Here is a 19,933-nt window from a genome sequence, read left to right on the forward strand (position 1 = left end):
TTTTTATTTTAATGTATTTTAAAATGTAATTTATTAATGTGATGGCAAAGCTTAACTTTCAGCAGCCATTACTCCAGTTTTCAGTGTTGAATGATCTTTCAGTAATCATTCTAAAATTGTGATTTGCTGCTCAAGAAACATTTCTTATTATTATCAGTTGAATGCAGTTGTGCTGCTTAATATTTTTTGAGGAAACCATGATGAAAGTTCAAAAGAACTGCATCTTTTTAAAATAGAAATAGTTGTATAACATTATAGATGTTTTTGCTGCCACTTTTGATCAATTTAATGCGTCCTCACTGAATAAATATATTTATTTCTTTAAAAAAAATAATACTCACCCTAAACTTTTAAACTTTTTTTTTTTTAAACTATATTAGTTTTGTTGTGGACTTTCTTTAGGGAGGAATAGATCTAACCACAATGAGTGTTACTGTTGTCTAATGTTTAAAAACTGCTGTTTCTATGTAATTTGATTTGATTATCTCATTATTTATCATATCTTCATGTACAGCTGAGTAAATTAACACCCGTACAATGGAAATTAAGTGCAAGTGATTCACTGTCAAGATAGGGATCGCTTGGGTTTCTACTGCAGCTATTGTTTGATTTGATCTGATCTTTAATTCACACAACAGAAATTTACCTGAATAATTCTGTGCAAATTCACCTCTGATTTATCAGCCCTTTTCAGCTGAGTAATCTTAAAAGTCTACACAATTAATTGATATTCTATGTCATGGTTAAAAGTTTAAGCTGTTTAAGTTGTGTTCAATGATGCCAAGGTTAAAAATGCGGTCAATCAAGTTCATAAAAAATGTTCTGAAATAATTTAAGCTCTTTAACACTACAAGTTTTTACACGGTTGAAGAAATCAAATTATTTCTCATCAATGTGATGCATGCTGTTGAAAGCATATGAATGCATGGATCCTCCCATACCTGTCTCTTAACATTGCTGTTGCCTTTGTCTTTCCACAGATTACCAAACCCCAAAAGTGTGAATGTCAATCAGTCCAACCAACAGACAAATGAGTCGGTAGAAGATTGTGCTGTTTTCATTCAAGAGCAGCCTCTCAATGAGGATGTAGAGAGCCCCTTTGAACTTTCAACAGAGAATAGAGACACCACTGATTTCCCAGAAATGCCAATTAATAAAGTACCATTTAATAGTGTGATGAGCAGTCATCAGAACTCATCTGTGCCATCCAAGCGTACGGACAGAGCTGCAAGTGGAACAAATGGGGGAATTAAAGCGAAGAGCTCTCCACCACAAGTTGCCCCTAAAACAAAAGCTGTAATGTCTCGCATTAAAAGCCTCTCTGAGGCATCAACGATAGAAGTGCCTCCAGTACGGAGATTTTCGCAGAAGCAGACAGACCAAAAAGAGATCCGGTCTCCAACAGAAAAAGACCAATCTGTTACACTTAGTAAACCAATTGACACTAAGACCAGAATTCCTAAGAAAACCGGACCAGAGGTTCAAACAAAACCAAAGAAAGTGGTGGAGGTTGTCACAGTGTATAGTGTGTCTACTGAAGCTGAAAGACAGATGTCCACCAAACGTCAGAATGGGGCAGGATTAATAAGCCCAGAGCAGAAAATGTCACAGACAAAGAGAGTGGAAGAGAGGGATGTTTTGGATGCCTCACTAATGACAAAAACTTCTCAACCCACTAAAGAACAGGTCACTGTTTCAAACCCTAAAAGAGAAAGAAGTCTAAAAAATTCACTTTCTGATGATAAATCCCCATCCTCCCCATCTTCACTGGAGAATTCTGGTTCAACAAAGCTTAACATTGAATTCAAAGCATGTAAAGATATCCAAAAATCAAAAACACAACCAACAATTGTCAGTGACAGAAGTCCAACATCAAAGAGTAGTTTTCATTATTCAAAGAGTAAAGTCAAATCAGGTGACACTGGCAACAAAACCCAGGTAAAACTTTCTTCCTCAGCGCCTGGCATTGACCAATCAGAGCAGAACATTGAAAAGGAGAAGTCAGCGAACGAAACCCAGCTAAGCGGGCCAAAGAGTCCAAGAAAAGTCGTGACTGATGTGTCACCAACAGGAAGAAAGCTGCCTCAAATGTCACCAACGAGCCCTCTTAAAAAGCCCTCAGATGAAGAAGTTGCCCGCGGAGAGAGTGAGTCATATAAACCCGCTACTCTGCCACTTACCAAGCCAGAGAGAAATGAGTCATCACTGGTTAACGGTCCTGAAAGTAATAGCAAATCTTCCAAATGTGATCAAGCCACTGGGAATGCTGCGGCCAGGGTATCACCAGAGCTCAAATTGAAAAGCCCTGTTAAGGACATGGGTGATTTACAGTCAGCAACACCACGTCTCAAAAGTCCCACTAAACTTAAACCCAAGAAAGATTTTAGGAAGGCAGAGGCAACTGCAGCTTCAGATTCAAAAATAGACGAATGTGAGAAGATGATGACAAATTTGCCTGTCACAGCCACCGCTGCTCTGAAATCTGACACAGTTAAAAATATTTGTACTCAATCAAAAGCCATTTCTGAAACGGAGAGTGAAAATTGTGATACTGCTGAGACCAAAGTCACACCGGATGTGTCACTTTCAGTAAATGATTGTCAAACCAATCGACAGACAGAATCAAATCTGTCAATTTTATCAGACCCACATGTGGAAGTTGCATTAGATAAACAGTCAGATATTGCCAAAGAAAAGGATATTGTTGGGTTTGGGGAAAAGACATGTGCTTTTGCTACGGCAGATGAAATTTCCACAATATCTAAGAAGGCTAAACAATCAAAAGCCACTTCTAAAACAAAGGGTGAAAAATCTGGTGCTGCTGACACCAGAGTCAAACTGGATGTGTCGCTTTCAGAAAACAACAATTTGCAAACCATAAAATGTCAGACCGAATCAAATCTTCCAGATTTATCAGAGTCACATGTCCAGATTATGCCAGATATGCAGTCGGATGTTGTCAAAGAGAAGTTTCTTGGATTCAAAGAAGACAAATGTGCCCTTACTAAGAAAGATGAAATTTCCACAATACCCAAGACAGCTAAACAACCAAGAGCTTCCTCTGAAATGAAAGATGAAAAATCTGGTGCTGCTGAAACCAAAGTCAAACTGGATGTGTCGCTTTCAGAAAACAACAAAATGCAAACCATAAAACTTCAGACCAAATCAAATCTACCAGATTCATCAGAGTCACATGTCCAGATTATGCCAGATATGCAGGCAGATGTTGTCAAAGAGAAGTTTCTTGGATTGAAAGAAGAGACATGTGCCCTTACTAAGACAGATGAAATTTCCACAATACCCAAGACAGCTAAACAATCAAAAGCTTCTTCTGAAGTGAAGGATGAAAAATCTGGTGCTGCTGAAATCAAGGTCAAACTGGATGTGTCGGATTCAGAAAACAATTTACAATTCATAAAACGACAGACAGATTCGAACTTACCAGTTTCAACAGAATCACATGTGCAGGTTGCATCTGATGAGCTGCCAGATGTTGTCAAAGAGAAGTCTCTTGTTGGGTTTGAGAAAGAGCCAACCAGTAATCTGAGTGCTCAAGGTATGGAGAAGTCTTGCCCTTCTCAGGATCAAATCATTCCAGTCATTTCAAAGAATTCATCAAAGATAGTCCAGAAGATGGAGACCAAAGAGCACAGTGTGAAAAATGCTCTAAATTCAGATTTGAAACGACCAAAAACAACTATACAGCTAGATGAAAAGGTTAAAAATAAAGAAGAAAGTGGTAAATGCAAAGTTTCAGAGAAGCAACCGGTTCAGTCTGAAGACTCAAGTAAAACAAACCCAGAGTGTGTCAAACAGAATGAATCCAATATATCAAAGCAAGTTGATGAGACGGCAGTAGCAGTGTTCACGGCTCCAGAGGCTGCTTCTAAACCAGAACCTGTTCAAAAAGGTGATCAGACTTTAGAGCAGCAACTTCCATCAGTAAAAAAAATACCAGATAAACGGCCTCTCAAAGTGGACAGGAAGAGTGAGTTCCAAATTAAAAATACAGAGTCTAACCTGAACATCAAGGATTTTACAAAGACTAAAGATAAACTACCAGCTATTAACTTGCAAAAGCTGAAACCACCATCCGACCAAAGTGTTCAACAATTTACATCTCAGAATCTTCCTTTAGACCCCAAAAGCCTCTCACAAATTAGCAAGGCACCATCTAGTTGGTTAGACGTGGACCAAAGTTTTGAGAAAAAGAAAACAGAGAGACGTTTGGATTGTTCTGCAAGTGATGACAATCAGCATGACACTTCGGGTGACTTTGATGATTTCATTCGTAACATTAAAGAAAACTGCTCCCCTTTCTCTTTGCCACCAAGAAAACATGGGCAGAACAAGATGCCTTCGCCACCTTTTGCCATGCCGGCCATTAAAGAAGATCACTTTGAAAAGATTCTTGACCCAGAACAGTTCCAGTTTGGGACAAGAAAAAACGCCGGACCAAAAGACCCCTCTCCAGCCATGATTATTAAGAAGAACAATGAAGGGGCAAAAACCAACCCATTGTCCAAACGTGCTGAGGACAGCCTGCTTTATAAAGGTCTTTCATCTAGACGGGAACAAGACAAAGCTAAAAAGCTCACAGTTACTGAGGAGAAAAATGATGGAGAAAAACAAATCACAGAAGGCTCTGGAAAAATGTCCTCAAGATTGGAAAGAATGTCAATAATTTCAAACCTTGTGAACTACCCAAACACATCAAGAAAAGCCAGATCTGAACCAAGCTCTCTCATTAATGGCATTCAGTCCCCCATTACGCCACCACCAGAGGTGGTGCCAACCTCAGGAGAGCAGAAGGGTATACCACTGTCCCATGCTGTCACAGCTCCAAAAGAGGGGCTTGGTGATTTGCCAGATCATGGCAATGTAAAGGGTGGATCTGGTGATTCAGTAAAGAGCCCATTGACACCTCCTCCTCTTCCAACTTTCTCAGAAGTCAAACTGCCTGACTTATTGGAGAAATACATGAATAAAGGCAAAGAATCCAACACAATTAACCAGCAAAGGCCTGACACTAGCTCTCTCCCTGCATTGGATATTGGTCTCACCTCCAACACATTCAATTCAAACATGGGACTGCAAGGCATATCAGGATTAACATCTCCATCCAACAGCACTCAACAGATTCCACTGCTCACACCCACCAGCCTCTCACCAACATATGCAGAGGTAAGAAATATTCTTAATACAGAATGCCTACTGTTTAAAAAAATCTCCTTTTGAGTAAAGCCCAAAAAGTCCTAATTTTAAGTTCTTGCTTGTATAGTATAGTATAGTATAGTATAGTGTAGTGAACAGCATGTGCTATATACTCTAGTGCATAATGTGTATAAAGCCTTTGTTTATAGTTTATTCGCTGCAGGGATGTGGGGAAGTCTTGCTTCACTGTTGAAACTGCTTGGGTTGTCTGTACCTGCCTAGTCTTTTATTAGTGGAACTTATGTTGTTCAGTGTCTAAGGGGAATGTTATGCCCTCTAGGCTTCAGTTTGTTTTTATAGGTACCACTGACCACAGTGCCTTAGTGAGCAGTACTACTTTTAAACCAAAGGTCCAGTCAATCTCTCAAAGTAGTTTTAAAAATGTAATAAATGTCATGTCATAATTTTCTTATGATTATATTGGAAATAATGTTTAAATATCAGCTAATTTGTTTTTGATTTCTAGACAAAAGGTGTCAGGGGCTTCCACAGACGCCCTGGAAAGGTATTGCAAAACTGAACTGATCTATACAAAATTGATCATAAATTATAATATTTATAGTACTATATTTGAAGACTGATGCAAAAGCCACCTCTGTCAAAAATTAGATAATAATATTGAGTGAATGCTCTCCGCACATAGTATACATTCATCAAATACTTTCACTTCAAACTCACTGCCTCAGCCCATTCAGAAATGCCGGTACTTGGGTAGAAACCTATACATAGGAGCCTGATAAAAATGTTAATATTAAACAAAAACTTTAGACGGACTTAGAGGCTTTTGCATCTGAAGTCTTTGTTTATTTAGTAGGTATTTTAGTACAACTAATTTATTGCTACTTTCCAGTTCATTTTCCACTCATACAGTGCTTCAATTAAGCAAGAAGAAACCATGTGACTAATTTATGGAGAGTGTTTAAATATTCTTGCTTGCAGATTGTTATATACCAACAACCTCATTCTGGAGGAGAGGCATACGAGGTGTTCAGAGACGTAGAGGATGCCACTTCTCTGACACTTTCTCCACTCATCTCCGTAAAAGTCGTCAGAGGATGGTAGGAACAATCACTTCCTCCTGTGACAAAGAATGTGACAAATCTTGTGACACTTTAAAATGCAAGTTTGCTAATGTTTCCTGTTTTGTCCTGTTAGCTGGCTGCTGTATGAAAAGCCAGGCTTCCAGGGCCGATCCATCGCACTGGAGGAGGGGTCAGTTGACTTAGCAAATGAGTGGGCGGAGACAGAGCCCAGTGGGGAGATGGGGCCAGACAGCCTGCCACTCCCAACTACACCCATGGTCATTGGCTCCATTAGACTTGCATTAAGGGTAAGTCTAAAATCATGAGTCACATGCATCAACACTTGACCTCAGTACTCTTATTAATCAGTACAATTACCCAAAGAATCTCTTAAAAAAAAAGTGTAATATGCATTGAAAAATGCAAATGAAGCACTGACGTGCATCCTTTGATCTTTGATTTGCATTGATATTTTCCTCTCAGGACTACAGCACACCAAAAATAGACTTGTTCACAGAGCTGAATGGGATGGGCCGAATGTCTTCATTCTGCGATGACACCATAGAAACCTGTTCATTTGGTATTCCTCAGAGTACTGGGTCCATTAAGGTCCACAGTGGAGTGTAAGTGAGCTTCTGATCTTAAATAAATGCCAAAATGCCTGCTTATATGGGATGCTTATGTTTACAAAGGCTGCATTTAAAAATACAGTAAAAATAGTAATATTGTTTACACAATTATTGTGAAGTTTTCAATTTTCATATATTTTAAAGCTGAATTTTCAGCAGCCTTTACTCCAGTCACATGATTTTTCAGAAATAATTATAATACGCTGATTTTTTGTTCAAGAAACACTATTATTATTATTATTATTATTATTATTATTATTATTATTATTTTTATTATTATTATATTATTATCAATGTTGAAAACTGTTGTGCTATTCAATATTTATGTGGATTCTTTGATGAATGGAAAGTAAAAAAAAAAACTGCATTCATTTGAAATAGTAAAGACATTTATAAGATTCCTGTCACTTTTGATCAATTTAATGCTTCCTTTCTGAATAAAAGTATGAATTTCTTTCTTTCAAAAATAATCTTGCGTATGGGATCAAAATTTTGATCTCTCAAAGCTAAAATTAGAGATTAAGGACACAAGCTTCATATTTGGCCTCGCTGCATGATCTAGTGGAAAGTTTTGAGGTTAAAGCATGTGACCGATGATTGGAGTTGTGAGACTTTTCGAGAGGAGACTGTGTGTGTGAATGGAATGTTGCTTTCTTGTCGTTGCGTGTTGGTTGGAGATGACATTTTCAAAATATTTTTTTATGCATTGGCATGTTTGTTCTTTGCCAAAGCTTCAAAAGGCACAGGTACCACAATACTTAAAACTATTTAAAAAAAACTTTTTTTTTCCCTGTAAAAAACCTGTTAGATCGATTCTTACTGAAGTTGTGTGTTTGTAGATGGCTGGTCTTTAGTGACCCAGGTTTCCAGGGTCTTTTGGCTGTTTTGGAGGAAGGAGTATATCCCTGCCCTCAGGACTGGGGTTTTCCCACCCCATTTGTCGGATCACTGCGGCCCTTGAAAATGGTAATTACATACCACCACTCACTTTCACACACTTATTTTATCTTTATCATTAATAAATGAGATATATGAACAGAGATTCGAATAAAAATTTTCCTTATGATGTTCACAGGGTGAAATTAAGGTGGAAAATCCCAATGAAGTTAAGGTGAGCTGTACATGTTAAATCTCATTGAACACTGATTGTGCCAATAGGTGTAGTTCACTGAGAAAATTGTAATGACTAAAGACTAATTTTTGCACATTTATTGGGTGAAAGACTTTCTGTACAGCCTGGAATTAAAGGTACCTGTTGATGCAGGTAGTCTGGACCAGACTGAGCATGCCCAGATGTGGGATTTGTGTTATTTGCTTTCTCAGTCCGTGCCAGCATTTGTTTTTTTTTTCTGAGCCGTGAAAGAGCAGCAGCATTGTGTCTGACTTTGAAACTACAGTTAGATGCAGTAAAAACTTTGGCTGTACATGTATCTCACAGCAGAGGCGTGTAATCCCATAATGATTTAATTACATCTATATATTACGTATAAGAAGCAATAAAATGTTATGGCAGAGGATATGATGGACTAAGGAAGCTGGGTTAGTTTGCGTGAACTGTGCCTCTAAGGTTTCTGACATTCCTGAACTAATGTCTGGCTGGGCTCTGAGTGCTGTATACAGGCCTTGAGTCGGCTTTGCCAGAGCCTCACCAACTCTGGAGGAAGAATTCCCAGAATTCAGAATATTCTGCCTACAAATGTATGCACACACATAAACACACCCCAGTCAAACATTGAACATGTCATGGATTTTGCTGTATGAAAATAAATGATCTCTAAGACCTCTGTAGCATTTCATTTGGTCATATTCTGGGATGTTGTGTTCAGGCCTGTTCACACAGGATGCGTTATTGCATCTGTATGTGCTATTTAATTGTTTATCTGACTAAAAAAGCTCTAAACAGATATCTTGAACTGCTTCAACTTGCTTAAATTGTTCATGTTGCTTCATGTTTTTGACTGAAAGTTATTTTGCAGGAAGCTGTAAAGTGTTTTTCTCTGTCTGAAATTAGGCAGTACTCTTTGAAAATCCAATGTTCCAAGGGGAGTACATAGAGATCGAAAGGGACATTTACAACTTTGATGAAGGAGAGGAAGAGGAGAAGAAAAATGAAGAAGAGGAGACTGAGAGTCCAGACAACACCAGGAGAAAGAGACTCTGTTCTGTCGGTTCATTGAAGATCCTGAGTGGCCTGTGAGTGTACTCCTTTTTTGACAGTGAGACTGACGTTGTAGGATTTGGTTTTGTTGGTCGCAGTTCTTGCTGGTTTATTGCCTTTAGCTGGCTCAGACAGTGATTCATGTTTTTGTTCATACATAGCTGGGTAGGATACTCTGCTCCAGGATTCGAGGGGCGCCAGTATCTTCTGGAGGAAGGAGAGTATGCAGACTTCACTGACTGGGGTGGACTGGAAGACAGGCTCCAATCTATACGTCCTGTGTTAGCAGTATGTACACGGAGACCATTTCTGAAACAAAAGAGCTCAAGATTAATATACAATAAACAATTTACAGCATAATGTAGCCTTGTGTTTTTCTGACTTGCACTGATGTTTTCTTGGAATAAGGAGGTTGTAAGTCATTTCATGGTTTTGTGTCCTTCTGTAGGATTTTATTACTCCTCACGTGAGAATGTTCAGCGAGCGTGATTTCGCTGAGAGAGGGATGAATGTGGACCTGCTGGAACCTGTCATCAACATGGAAGCCACTGGCTTTGGCATAAAGACGCAATCAGTGGAAGTCCTTTCTGGAGTGTAAGTGTTTGTTTGTCCTTTTAGTTCCATCTATATCCAAACTCCCTCCTTCAGACATCACTCTCTCGTTTTCTTCCTTTCTTTCAAAACCTTAGTATGGCTGTAAATCTGTGAGTGAAATGTTTATTAGCTCTTATGGGCAACTGCTTACAGAGATAAAATCAGGAGTAGTTCAGTCAAAAATTATAATTCTTTCATTATTTAACTCATTATTCAAGAGTGTAACAGTCACCACTCACATTTTTAGAAGTCTTGGTTCTAATTCAGAGTCATTAACCAAACTAACAAACTTTAAGATGAATCAAAACATTACAAACTTTGCTTTGAAGCAAAAGATATTTGAGAATCAGACAAATATACACTAATGTTCAAAAGTTTTGGGTCAGTATGATTTTTTTTTTCTTCTTCTTCTTTTATTCAGCAAGGATGCATTATATTAATAAAAAGTGACAGCAAAGACATTTATCATTTAAAAATGTTTTCTATAAGAAAAAAGTTCTTTTGAACTCTCTATTTATCAAAGAATCCTGAAAAAAAGTATCATGGTTTCCAAAAATTAATATTAAGCAGCACAACTGTTTTCAACCTTGATGATAATAAGAAATGTTTCTTGAGCAGCAAATCAGCATATTAGAATAATTTGTGAAGGATCAGGTGACACTGAAGAGTAATAAATGCTGAAAATTCAGCTTTGCCATCATAGGAACAAATTACATATAAAATATATTCAAAATAGAAAACAATTATTTTTACTTATAATAATATTTCACAATATTACTGTTTTTTTTTTATATATTTTTGAAAAATACCAACCCCAAACTTTTGAACAGTAGTGCATACCTGTCAACCCTCCCGTTTTTCCCGGGATTCTCCCGTATTTTACCTTGCTATCCCTCTATCATCCCGTTTAAAAATTTTCCCGTATTTCTCTCGTATTTTTAATCTTTCTATAAAAAAAATCCCACTGGGCGCAAACCAGTTAAGCAGAAATATTTTGGTATCCAAATGTTGACAGGTATGGTAGTGTGTGTGTGTGTGTGTGTGTGTGTGTGTGTGTCTATATATATTATTTTATGATTAATGGAGGATGATTTTGTCAGTTAATCCATCAACTAGTTCTGTAAGATCTATAAACTAGATTTAAAACGAATGTGTTAAAATGCAGCAGTCTTAATTCACTCTGTAACTCTGATAAATGGTATGTTACAAAGCTGTTTCATGGTTTAAGTTCATACCTGCTCTTTTAGGTATGTTCATACCTGCTCTTGTTAATGAAAGGAGTGGCACATGAGTGTGAGGTGTCATATATCCTGAGGCAGACTCATACTCTAGTTATCTTAAAAAAATAAATAATGATTTTAGTCATGGTGTGACAAACACACCCACATTCCCCCATCTCTATCTTCTCTTGTTCACATACAAACAGACACATAAAACTCAAGAACACACGTGTCACTGTAGCTCTGCATCATTGGCAAGGGTGTGACTTTGATATGATACTGAAATGAATAAATTATGAGATAAGTAAAACAATAGTGTTCATATTTAACACAGATACATAAAAAGACAATGACATTGTGATTCAGTCACACATATTTCTGTATATTTAATGCCTGTGGTTTATTTTATAAGATTAGTAAGTGACATTTTGCCTACTGTCTGAGACTGATTCATTCAACTGTCCATATTTTCCTTATTGGATGTGAAATTTGTGGCAAATTGTGAGTTTTGTGGATGTGAATGTGGTCCATATTACAGATATCAGGGGCCTCATGTATATAAACTTTACGTAGCTTTCATCCTAAAAGTGTGCTTGCGCACAAAAGCTAGATTTTTAGTCCAGCAGAACCTGCACAAAATTCCCTTTATAAAACCCAGTCAGCAGAAGATGCGTGTATGCATGTGCGTATATGCATCTCCACCCTGTTTCCTCCCCGAAATAACCATGTATGGAGCTTACGATGCCTAGTTTTACAATGCATATCCTTATCTGCATATAATTTCCGTATGCATATTCCAATCCACGTTAAACCATGTTTAACAGTGCAAGACATTAAGAAAATATGCCATTTCTGTCATCACATTACATTGCTAAAAATCATTTAGTATTCTTGTCTTGTTTTATAAAAAAATATCCGTTAAAGCTAAATTATATAAAATACTTTTCAGAGAAGAGTTATTTTCATTCTTTTCCACTGGACAAATAGTATTTGTTTTAAACAAATCAAATTTATGCAATTTTGCCTATAAGGTAAACATATTTTTAGGATGTTTATACAGTATATTTGTAATGGAAACAGATAGGCCCGTTTATTTTTTCAGTGTAAATACAATTGTCTGTCTCAGTGCGTCATTTAAAAAAAAAAAAACATTCAAATCTTACCGTTTCCTTCAAATTCTATCCTTCGAATACAATTGTTTTTGCCTGCACACAACATCAACAGCACACCTCCGTGCAGCAGTGGTTGTACAGTATTGTCATCGGACCTTTTTAAACCGACCAATGGACCTTTCTACCACCAAACGAAAATATGCATCAATAATTGTTCTCGCGAGAAATATTTTCTCAGAACATGAGTTCTGCAATTTAGTTTAAAGAGGAATTATCATGCGCCTAGCACTCTTCGCTGTCATTAAAGAGTGTATACGCATGGTCTAGACTAGAGTGTGTGGACAGTGCGCACATATTTACGCTAAGTTTCTTTTTTTAAATCCTGATATGTGCATGAAGAATTGCATACGCACATTTCAATGCCTTTTTTGTGCGTACGCAATGTTTTTGCATCAGGCCCCAGGTCTGGTGGGATACAAAGTAAGCCTGTCAGTGAATTTCTCTAACATCTGACTGAACAGGTGGATAGCATTCGAGAAGGAACACTTCTCAGGCGAGCTGTATGTTTTAGAGAAGGGTCTCTATGGCAGTCCAGAGGATTGGGGAGCACGCAACTTCAAGATCTTGTCTCTTCAGCATGTGGTTTTGGTAATAATTTTCTGCAATATCTGCCCTATTTGTTCAATGTTACAGTTACATTGTTACTTAATAAAACCATGCTGGTGTTTGTATTCCCATGGCATCTTATATTTTATTTTTCTGTCTCAGAATCAGGCTGAAGGACTGTCCAGATATAAGGTGAGTTTAATGGACATCCACAAATTGTTATTGTTCCACATGGAATCTGCACACACTATACATGTGAATCTGAATGAATTAATCAGATATGAATTAATTGGAGCTGACATTAAACTCTTATTGGCCAATGAAAAAATGATCAAATTAGAATATTTTTTAAATGAACATGCAGCAAGATGCTTTGTGAATGACAGGCATTGACATTCTGTGGAGTTCTGCGGACAGATTCCAGGCAGGCCTAATTTGAACTGTGTGAAGATCTTGTTATTCTAGTCAGCTAGATTTATTTTTAGTTTAGATTAAAAAGCAACTTCTTTGAAGCATCATTAATGTGATGTTTTGATTAAACTCTCTGCCTCTTGTTGGTTCTCAGGTGCAGTTGTTCACTGAGCTGGGGTTCCAGGGAACAGTACAGGCCTTAGATGAAAGTGTGGCATTCCTGACAGAGGGCTTCCAGCCCATGTCCTGCAAGGTTTTGGCTGGGAGGTATGAACCCAGTTCAGTGCTATCAAAGAAAATCCAAAAGGACTTTTCTCAAAATAATCAACAGGATAGGATAGTGTTTCAAAATAATGATACATTTCTCTGTGCATGTCTGTGCTTGAAGCTGGGTGGTGTTCGACGGCCCACAGTTCACTGATAACATGTATATACTGGAGGAAGGAGAATACCCCAATCCTGAGGCTATGGGTTTACTCAACTCAGATTGCAAAATCAGCTCTCTCCACAGTGTAGGACATGTGAGTACTGGAAAGATGACAGGAGTCCCTAGGCTTGTCAGATTAATACTCAATTTGGTCCAACTGAAAATGAGGCTGTGAGGATGTGCCAGGCAAGAAACTGTCACTTGCTCTATCAGACGAGGGCTGTCTTACAACAACAAATTACTTTCATTGGTCATGTACATGTATTTTTGACCCTTGCCAAAATTTAGATTTAAACATTAAACATTTATCTGTCTAAAAGAGATGTGAATTTGTTGTAATAACAAGAACAATGCTCTTGGAAACAATATCTACAATGAATTTGAAAAAACAATTGCACCATATGCTATAGAAAAGTCTCATGTCAAAAACATATATAAAATATGTATCATGTTTGTAGTGAAGCAAAATTAAAATGTTGACAGGAAATATTTCTGGAGAATTTGTGATACAGTATAGTCAGTGTTTTAGCTGAAAGATCTAAACCCAGGTACACAACAGTACAACATATTCAATTCCAGGGACAGCCTTGTTTTCAGTCATGTCATATTAAATACAGTCTCACCACCTAATCTGACCAAGGTTTCTGTGACTAAATCATTGGATTTTTATTTAATAATAAACACATTCTGTGTTTCTCTGTTTACCTCAGGAGTTTTCTATACCCTCCATCACACTCTTCTGTAAATCCGGCTTCAGAGGGCGTAAAATAGTTCTGACAGAGGGCGTTTTGAACCTTTCTCTGGCTGGCATTGATGGGCGGGTCAACTCTCTGTTAGTCAATGGAGGAATGTGAGTGGTTTCTGGCCCATTTAAAGCTCAGACTCAATCTGATGTGAAAATAATGTAAAAGTAATTGATTTACCTTTGTTGTCAGCTGGGTGTTGTATGAATACAGCAACTTCCGTGGTCGTCAGGTCCTGCTCCATCCCAGCGAGATCGGTGATTGGCAGAAGTTCAGCGGCTGGGAGCAGATTGGCTCTCTTCGTCCATTACTACAGGTATAAAACACCAGCACATCTCTACTAGAGATCATCTTATAGAGTTGGAGATGGCAAACTATGACCATCTAGTTGGTCAGACAACCCAACAAGTAATTTAGCACATTGCTAGTTCTCAGAAGCATCTCAAAGCATTATTACTTATGATTTACTATGTATGTGTTCAAACGGGATAGTTTTGCTCTTAGGCGTGAGAGTTAATAATTTGGGAACAGCACATATGAAGGCAGGGCAAACCGAACACATTTACAACGTGCACATATTCCAGTAAATCCAGAACAAGATCAGTAATCCTCATAATGGCTTAATAAAACATAGTTTAGTGGAGTTGATGAAAGAAGATTTAGTCAATCTTTATCAACAGTAGTTCTCTTGTAGTTAATTTAATCATTCAAACACAACCATGTATCTTCTGTCTTTCTCAATAGAAACGTGTTTATTTCCGGCTGCGTTGTGCAGAGACAGGCTGCTTGATGTCTCTGTCTGGACCCCTGGATGATATAAAGCTGCTCCGGGTTCAAGTGCTGGAGGAATCTGGTGGTCCAGAGCAGATTTGGGTCTATGAGAACGGACTACTGCGCTGCAAGGTACTCGAGACTTTGATCAACACTGTTCCACCTGAACTTGAGTACACGTGTGATCTCTGTTATGGCTCTGTTTACCGATCATGACCAGCATCTTTCTCTCTTGCTCTTCAGATGGTAGAGGACTGTTGTGTGGAGACGTCTGGAGGTGTGGTGATGGCAGGTTGCAGGTTGAATGTCTCACCTGAACCAGGCAAAGACAATCAGTTCTGGAGCATCACGGGAGACGGAATAATTCGCAACAACCTCAAGCCTGACCTTGTGCTGGAGGTCAAAGGTCAGTACTTGCATATGCTTGAAAGAAGAAAGACAGAATAAAAAGAAATGAAACAGAAAGGTTGGAATGAAACAAACAGAGAAACATTCACATGCACATAGGGCGTGTGTGTGTGTGTATCTGTCAGTAATACAACTGCACCCTCCACTGATGAGCTCATAATCTCTTACTGATGACACATTCTAATGTCACATCATACCTGTGTGATATTTCTATTAGCAACTGTGCTCGATCTGCTTGGGCAACTACACTGACCCTCTCATACATACCACAACATCCTGTCAGAGGCAAAGAATCTGTGCAATCTAAATGCTTTAAATATTCCCGAAAAGTATTATAGTAAAATATGAATATAATTAAAATACATATATTGTTATAATATATAATAAAAAATATATAATTCATAAAGTTTAAAAGGTTTTATGGTCAATGTGAGTTGCCTAGTATACAGTCACTAAATTATTTCTTCGGCTAGAAATGTGTGCCATCTTTACTCTTATCTATAATTTTTTTTTTTTTTAATCCTTATTCAGCCATCACAATTAATTAGAAAAGTCATTGATCAAAAATGTGTATGTATGTATTTAAAGGAAACAATTTGTAAAATTATTTTTTTACATGTAAAGCATAAGGAGATCAGGACATCAAACAAGAAGTAAGATGAGGGTAAATTATTTATTTGGACTGAGACGGGAGTCTCTGATGAAAGATCACTGCTGTATGGCTCCTTTTGTTTGTCTGAATCCAGAATGAGGCTGTTTGTGATTCAAATTACTGTAACCTGAGCTCCACCCTGACTTCAGTCAGCTCAGCAGTAGCCGTGCTGCCATCTAGTGGTCACTTAATGTGGAACACGTTAAATCACTCATCAGTCTTGAATTAACACTGAAATGGCCAAGGCAAAAGTATATATTATATATTCACACAAACACACATTTATAGAAAACACACACACACACACATATACATATATACACACATATAACACTTAGTTCTGGTTCTCGAATCTGATTGGCTGAGAACCTTATTTAATAATAATGAGAACCTTATTATTACCTTATTGAGAACCCATTTCACAATTTGTATCACCTTGCATTTCTCACAGCAATAATGTAAATGTAAAGCATCTATAAAATACACGTACACTACTGTTCAACAGTTTGGGGTCAGTAAGACGTTTTAAAATACAGTTTTCTATTATTGAATATATATATATATATATATATATATATATATATATATATATATATATATATATATACACACACACACACACACTACTGGTCAAAAGTTTTAGATCGGTAAGATTTTTTATGTTTTTAAAAGAAGTCTCTTCTGCTCACCAAGGCTGCATTTATTTGATTAAAAACTATAAAAAAAACAGTATTATTGTGAAATATTATAACAATTTAAAATGACTGTTTTCTATTTTAATATATTTTAAAATGTAATTTATTCCTCAGATTAAAGCTGAATTTTCAGCATCATTACTCCAGTCTTCAGTGTCACATGATCCTTCAGAAATAATTCTAATATGATGATTTTATACTCAAAAAACATTAATTATTATTTTCAATGTTGTTGTTTTTTAATTCTTTGATAATAGAAAGTTCAAAAGAACAGCATTTAAAATAGAATGTTTTCTAATATCATACATGTCTTTACTGTAACTTTTGATCAGTTTAACTCATCCTTGATGAATAAAAGTATTGATTTATTTTATTTCTTTCCCCCAAAAATAAAATTAAAATTCTTACTGACCCCAGACTTTTGAAGGGTAGTGTTTAATGTTACAAAAGCTTTAGATTTCAGATAAATGCTGTTCTTTTGAACTTTCTATTCATCATAGCATCATGAAATAAAAATGTACACAACTGTTTTCAACATTGATAATAATCAGAAATGTTTCTTGATCATCAAATCATCATATTAGAGTGATTTCTGAAGGATCATGTGACACTGAAGACTGGAGTAATGATGCTGAAAATTCAGCTTTGATCACAGGAATAAATTACACTTTACTGTATATTCACATAGAAAACAGCTGTTTTAAATTGTAATAATATTTCGCAATATGACTCTTTTTGTTTGTATTTTTAATCAAATAAATGCAGCCTTGGTGAGCAGAAGATACTTCTTTTAAAAACATTAAAAATCTTACCGATCTAAAGCTTTTGACCGGTAGTGTATATATATATAATTGTTTTTTATTATTATTATTCCAGTAATGGCAACGCTGAATTTTCGGCAGACATTAATCCACTCTTCAGTCACATGATCCTTTTGAAATCATTCTAATATGCTGATTTGGTGCTCAAAAAAACATCTTCTTATTATCAATGTTGAAAACAGTTGTGCTGCTTAATATTTTTGTGTGTACTATGATAACTATGTTTTTATCAAGATTTTTTTTGTGTACTATGATAACTATATGTTTTTATCAAGATTTTTTTTTAAAGTAAAGTTAGTAATTGTTAAAATCTTGAAGTATTTGACCTTCTTAATCTATTCTTCATCCAGGTGGCCAACAGTATGATAAAAACCAGGTGATTCTTAACACCTTTGATGAGCAGAAAAACAACCAGAGATGGACAGTGGAAATCCTTTAGTGCTCGAGTCACACAGAGACCAATTCTGTTACTCCTGATGTTCAGCAGAACCCCTAAAATATCTGAGGCTGTTCTGAGTCTTCAAGATGATGGGAATCTTAACCCCCAAAAATTACTCTGACGAGTCTCTCTTACTGATGGATTGTTATCCCAAGGTGAGAATGTGTTGGGGACTGAATCTTTTGTAATCATCCATCTACATTACAGTCTCTAAATGAGTGATGTGTCTTTGGACATTCAACGAAGTTCATCGACTACGTCAAGGCCATTAAAAAGACCTGCCACAGTTTCACTGGATGCGTCTCAATCAGCTCCCTAGTTCAGTAGTTAGGGCACTGATCAGGGAGTCAGTCATTTTAAAAGCTGTCTCAATAGCAAAATCCTTACAGTGCACTGAAACGTTCGCTCCCTAAAACGTCCCACAATGCATCATGAAAACCAGGGAGCATCGATGCTCACTAACAGAAGCTCTGAAGCGCAAAACATAAATCATGCGAGCCAACTCACTACACATAATGACACGAGATAGATGTTTTTAAAGATACAAACCATTATTTAATTATATTTCAGCATAAATTACATCGCTAGACAGGTAATGAACATAATTTAGCTAATGTTTGTAATCTACGGCTGAAATGGTGCACGTATATGTAACAAGTAAAGAATTTATAAGACTGTACTTGAAATAACATTAAAAAAAGATATCAGATTAAGATATCAGTTCTGCTGTTGTTCATAAATACCAGTAGTGATGTTGTACAATGAGGATGTTGTCATGTCACAGGCAATAGTCATTAATGTCCCAATGTGTAGTGAGCCAGGGTCCTTACTGTCTTTACCAGTGCCCGAATTTGTGTACACGATATACTGATTCATGACCTCGGATGCTGAATGAGACACACCCACTGTCTTTTGTGCTAGTACTTTTTAGTTGTTGACCCGGCAACACAAATAACTGACCTGCTTGCAATGCAATGATATTACCAAAGGGGGTGCAATAGCATTAAGATTTGTATGTAGCTGCACTTTAGGTGGCCTTGTTCATTTTTTTGTATTCGCAAAGAATCAAGGTTTGGCTAGTTAGTTTGACGCAGTTTACCCCTTGCTTAATGGGGCAAAAAGCTTCCTCCAAGTCTTGAGTTGCTGTGTATTGACTAAATTATTTTTTGTAAGAATTACATAAATCGTTGATATTTCATTATAGTATAGTAGATATTTTACTAGTGCCTTATTTTTGAGGACTCTAAAATAGACTCTTTTTTTTTTAACATCTCAACTTCGTCACATCTCAGGATGTTCACTAGGTAAAGGGCTTGTTCATGTGCTATCAGCAGTCATGACATCATTTTCTTGCGGATAGTGGATACAGAGTGATTAATCACATTTATTGGTTCAAAACAACCTGGCTGCAGAACTAATCTCTCATGAGTAAAATTAGCGCATTTTAAATGACATATATTCAAGGGCTCCTGCACCAGATGAGCCACTTCTGTTGAGAGGAATCAGAATACAAATGGATAGTTTTCTCCAGGTATTACAGACTTCACTGAATGTAAGGCAACATTTATATGCCATTCAAAGTCACTGAATGTTTACTCACACTATTTTACAGTTGCTGACTGTACAGTGTTTAACATGTGAGACTATTCTGCTAAATCAGCAAAAAGAAACAAAAAAAGAAAAAAAGAAACACCATTGCACATATTAGAAAATTCTACAACATTTCCTTCTGTTCGTGCTGATCTGGCATCAGTTCAATCCTGTTCACATACTCACATTTATTGGAAAGGCAGCTGATCCTTGATCATCTGTTCTGCTCTCAGAGTATTTTCTGTCTCTCTCCATTTTTAAGTTTGAGTTTTTTGATAGTTGGTTTTGTGTGTGTACATTTTCTATATATCTATGTTTAGTCATCTGTTTTAGCGTTTTTATGTTCATGATTTCTGAAATATACTGTTACATATAGAATAAAACATTTTTATTGTTTGTTTGGCTTTTCAAGTTGTTTATG

At 36.8% G+C, this 19,933-nt stretch overlaps 1 protein-coding gene across 3 annotated transcripts in view; it reads left to right on the plus strand.

Annotated features, from left to right (window-relative positions):
• The window catches only part of crybg1a (crystallin beta-gamma domain containing 1a), a 47,005-nt gene extending 27,097 nt beyond the window's left edge, over positions 1-19,908 (plus strand). For all 3 annotated transcript variants that reach the window (XM_084096753.1, XM_084096754.1, XM_084096755.1), the window contains 19 exons: positions 981-5,184; positions 5,681-5,719; positions 6,154-6,272; positions 6,370-6,544; positions 6,720-6,859; positions 7,705-7,831; positions 7,941-7,976; positions 8,877-9,058; positions 9,185-9,311; positions 9,472-9,617; positions 12,471-12,597; positions 12,718-12,747; positions 13,121-13,233; positions 13,355-13,487; positions 14,104-14,243; positions 14,329-14,452; positions 14,881-15,039; positions 15,151-15,313; positions 17,834-19,908. In XM_084096753.1, the coding sequence (XP_083952879.1) occupies positions 981-5,184; positions 5,681-5,719; positions 6,154-6,272; positions 6,370-6,544; positions 6,720-6,859; positions 7,705-7,831; positions 7,941-7,976; positions 8,877-9,058; positions 9,185-9,311; positions 9,472-9,617; positions 12,471-12,597; positions 12,718-12,747; positions 13,121-13,233; positions 13,355-13,487; positions 14,104-14,243; positions 14,329-14,452; positions 14,881-15,039; positions 15,151-15,313; positions 17,834-17,922 (6,373 nt within the window). In that variant the 3' untranslated portion in view covers positions 17,923-19,908. The remainder of the gene's footprint in view (positions 1-980; positions 5,185-5,680; positions 5,720-6,153; positions 6,273-6,369; positions 6,545-6,719; positions 6,860-7,704; positions 7,832-7,940; positions 7,977-8,876; positions 9,059-9,184; positions 9,312-9,471; positions 9,618-12,470; positions 12,598-12,717; positions 12,748-13,120; positions 13,234-13,354; positions 13,488-14,103; positions 14,244-14,328; positions 14,453-14,880; positions 15,040-15,150; positions 15,314-17,833) is intronic.
• The last annotated feature ends 25 nt before the right edge of the window (positions 19,909-19,933 follow it).

The sequence above is a fragment of the Abramis brama genome (genome assembly GCF_963993115.1).
Source record: "Abramis brama genome assembly, chromosome: 21".
Lineage (NCBI taxonomy): Eukaryota > Metazoa > Chordata > Actinopteri > Cypriniformes > Leuciscidae > Abramis > Abramis brama.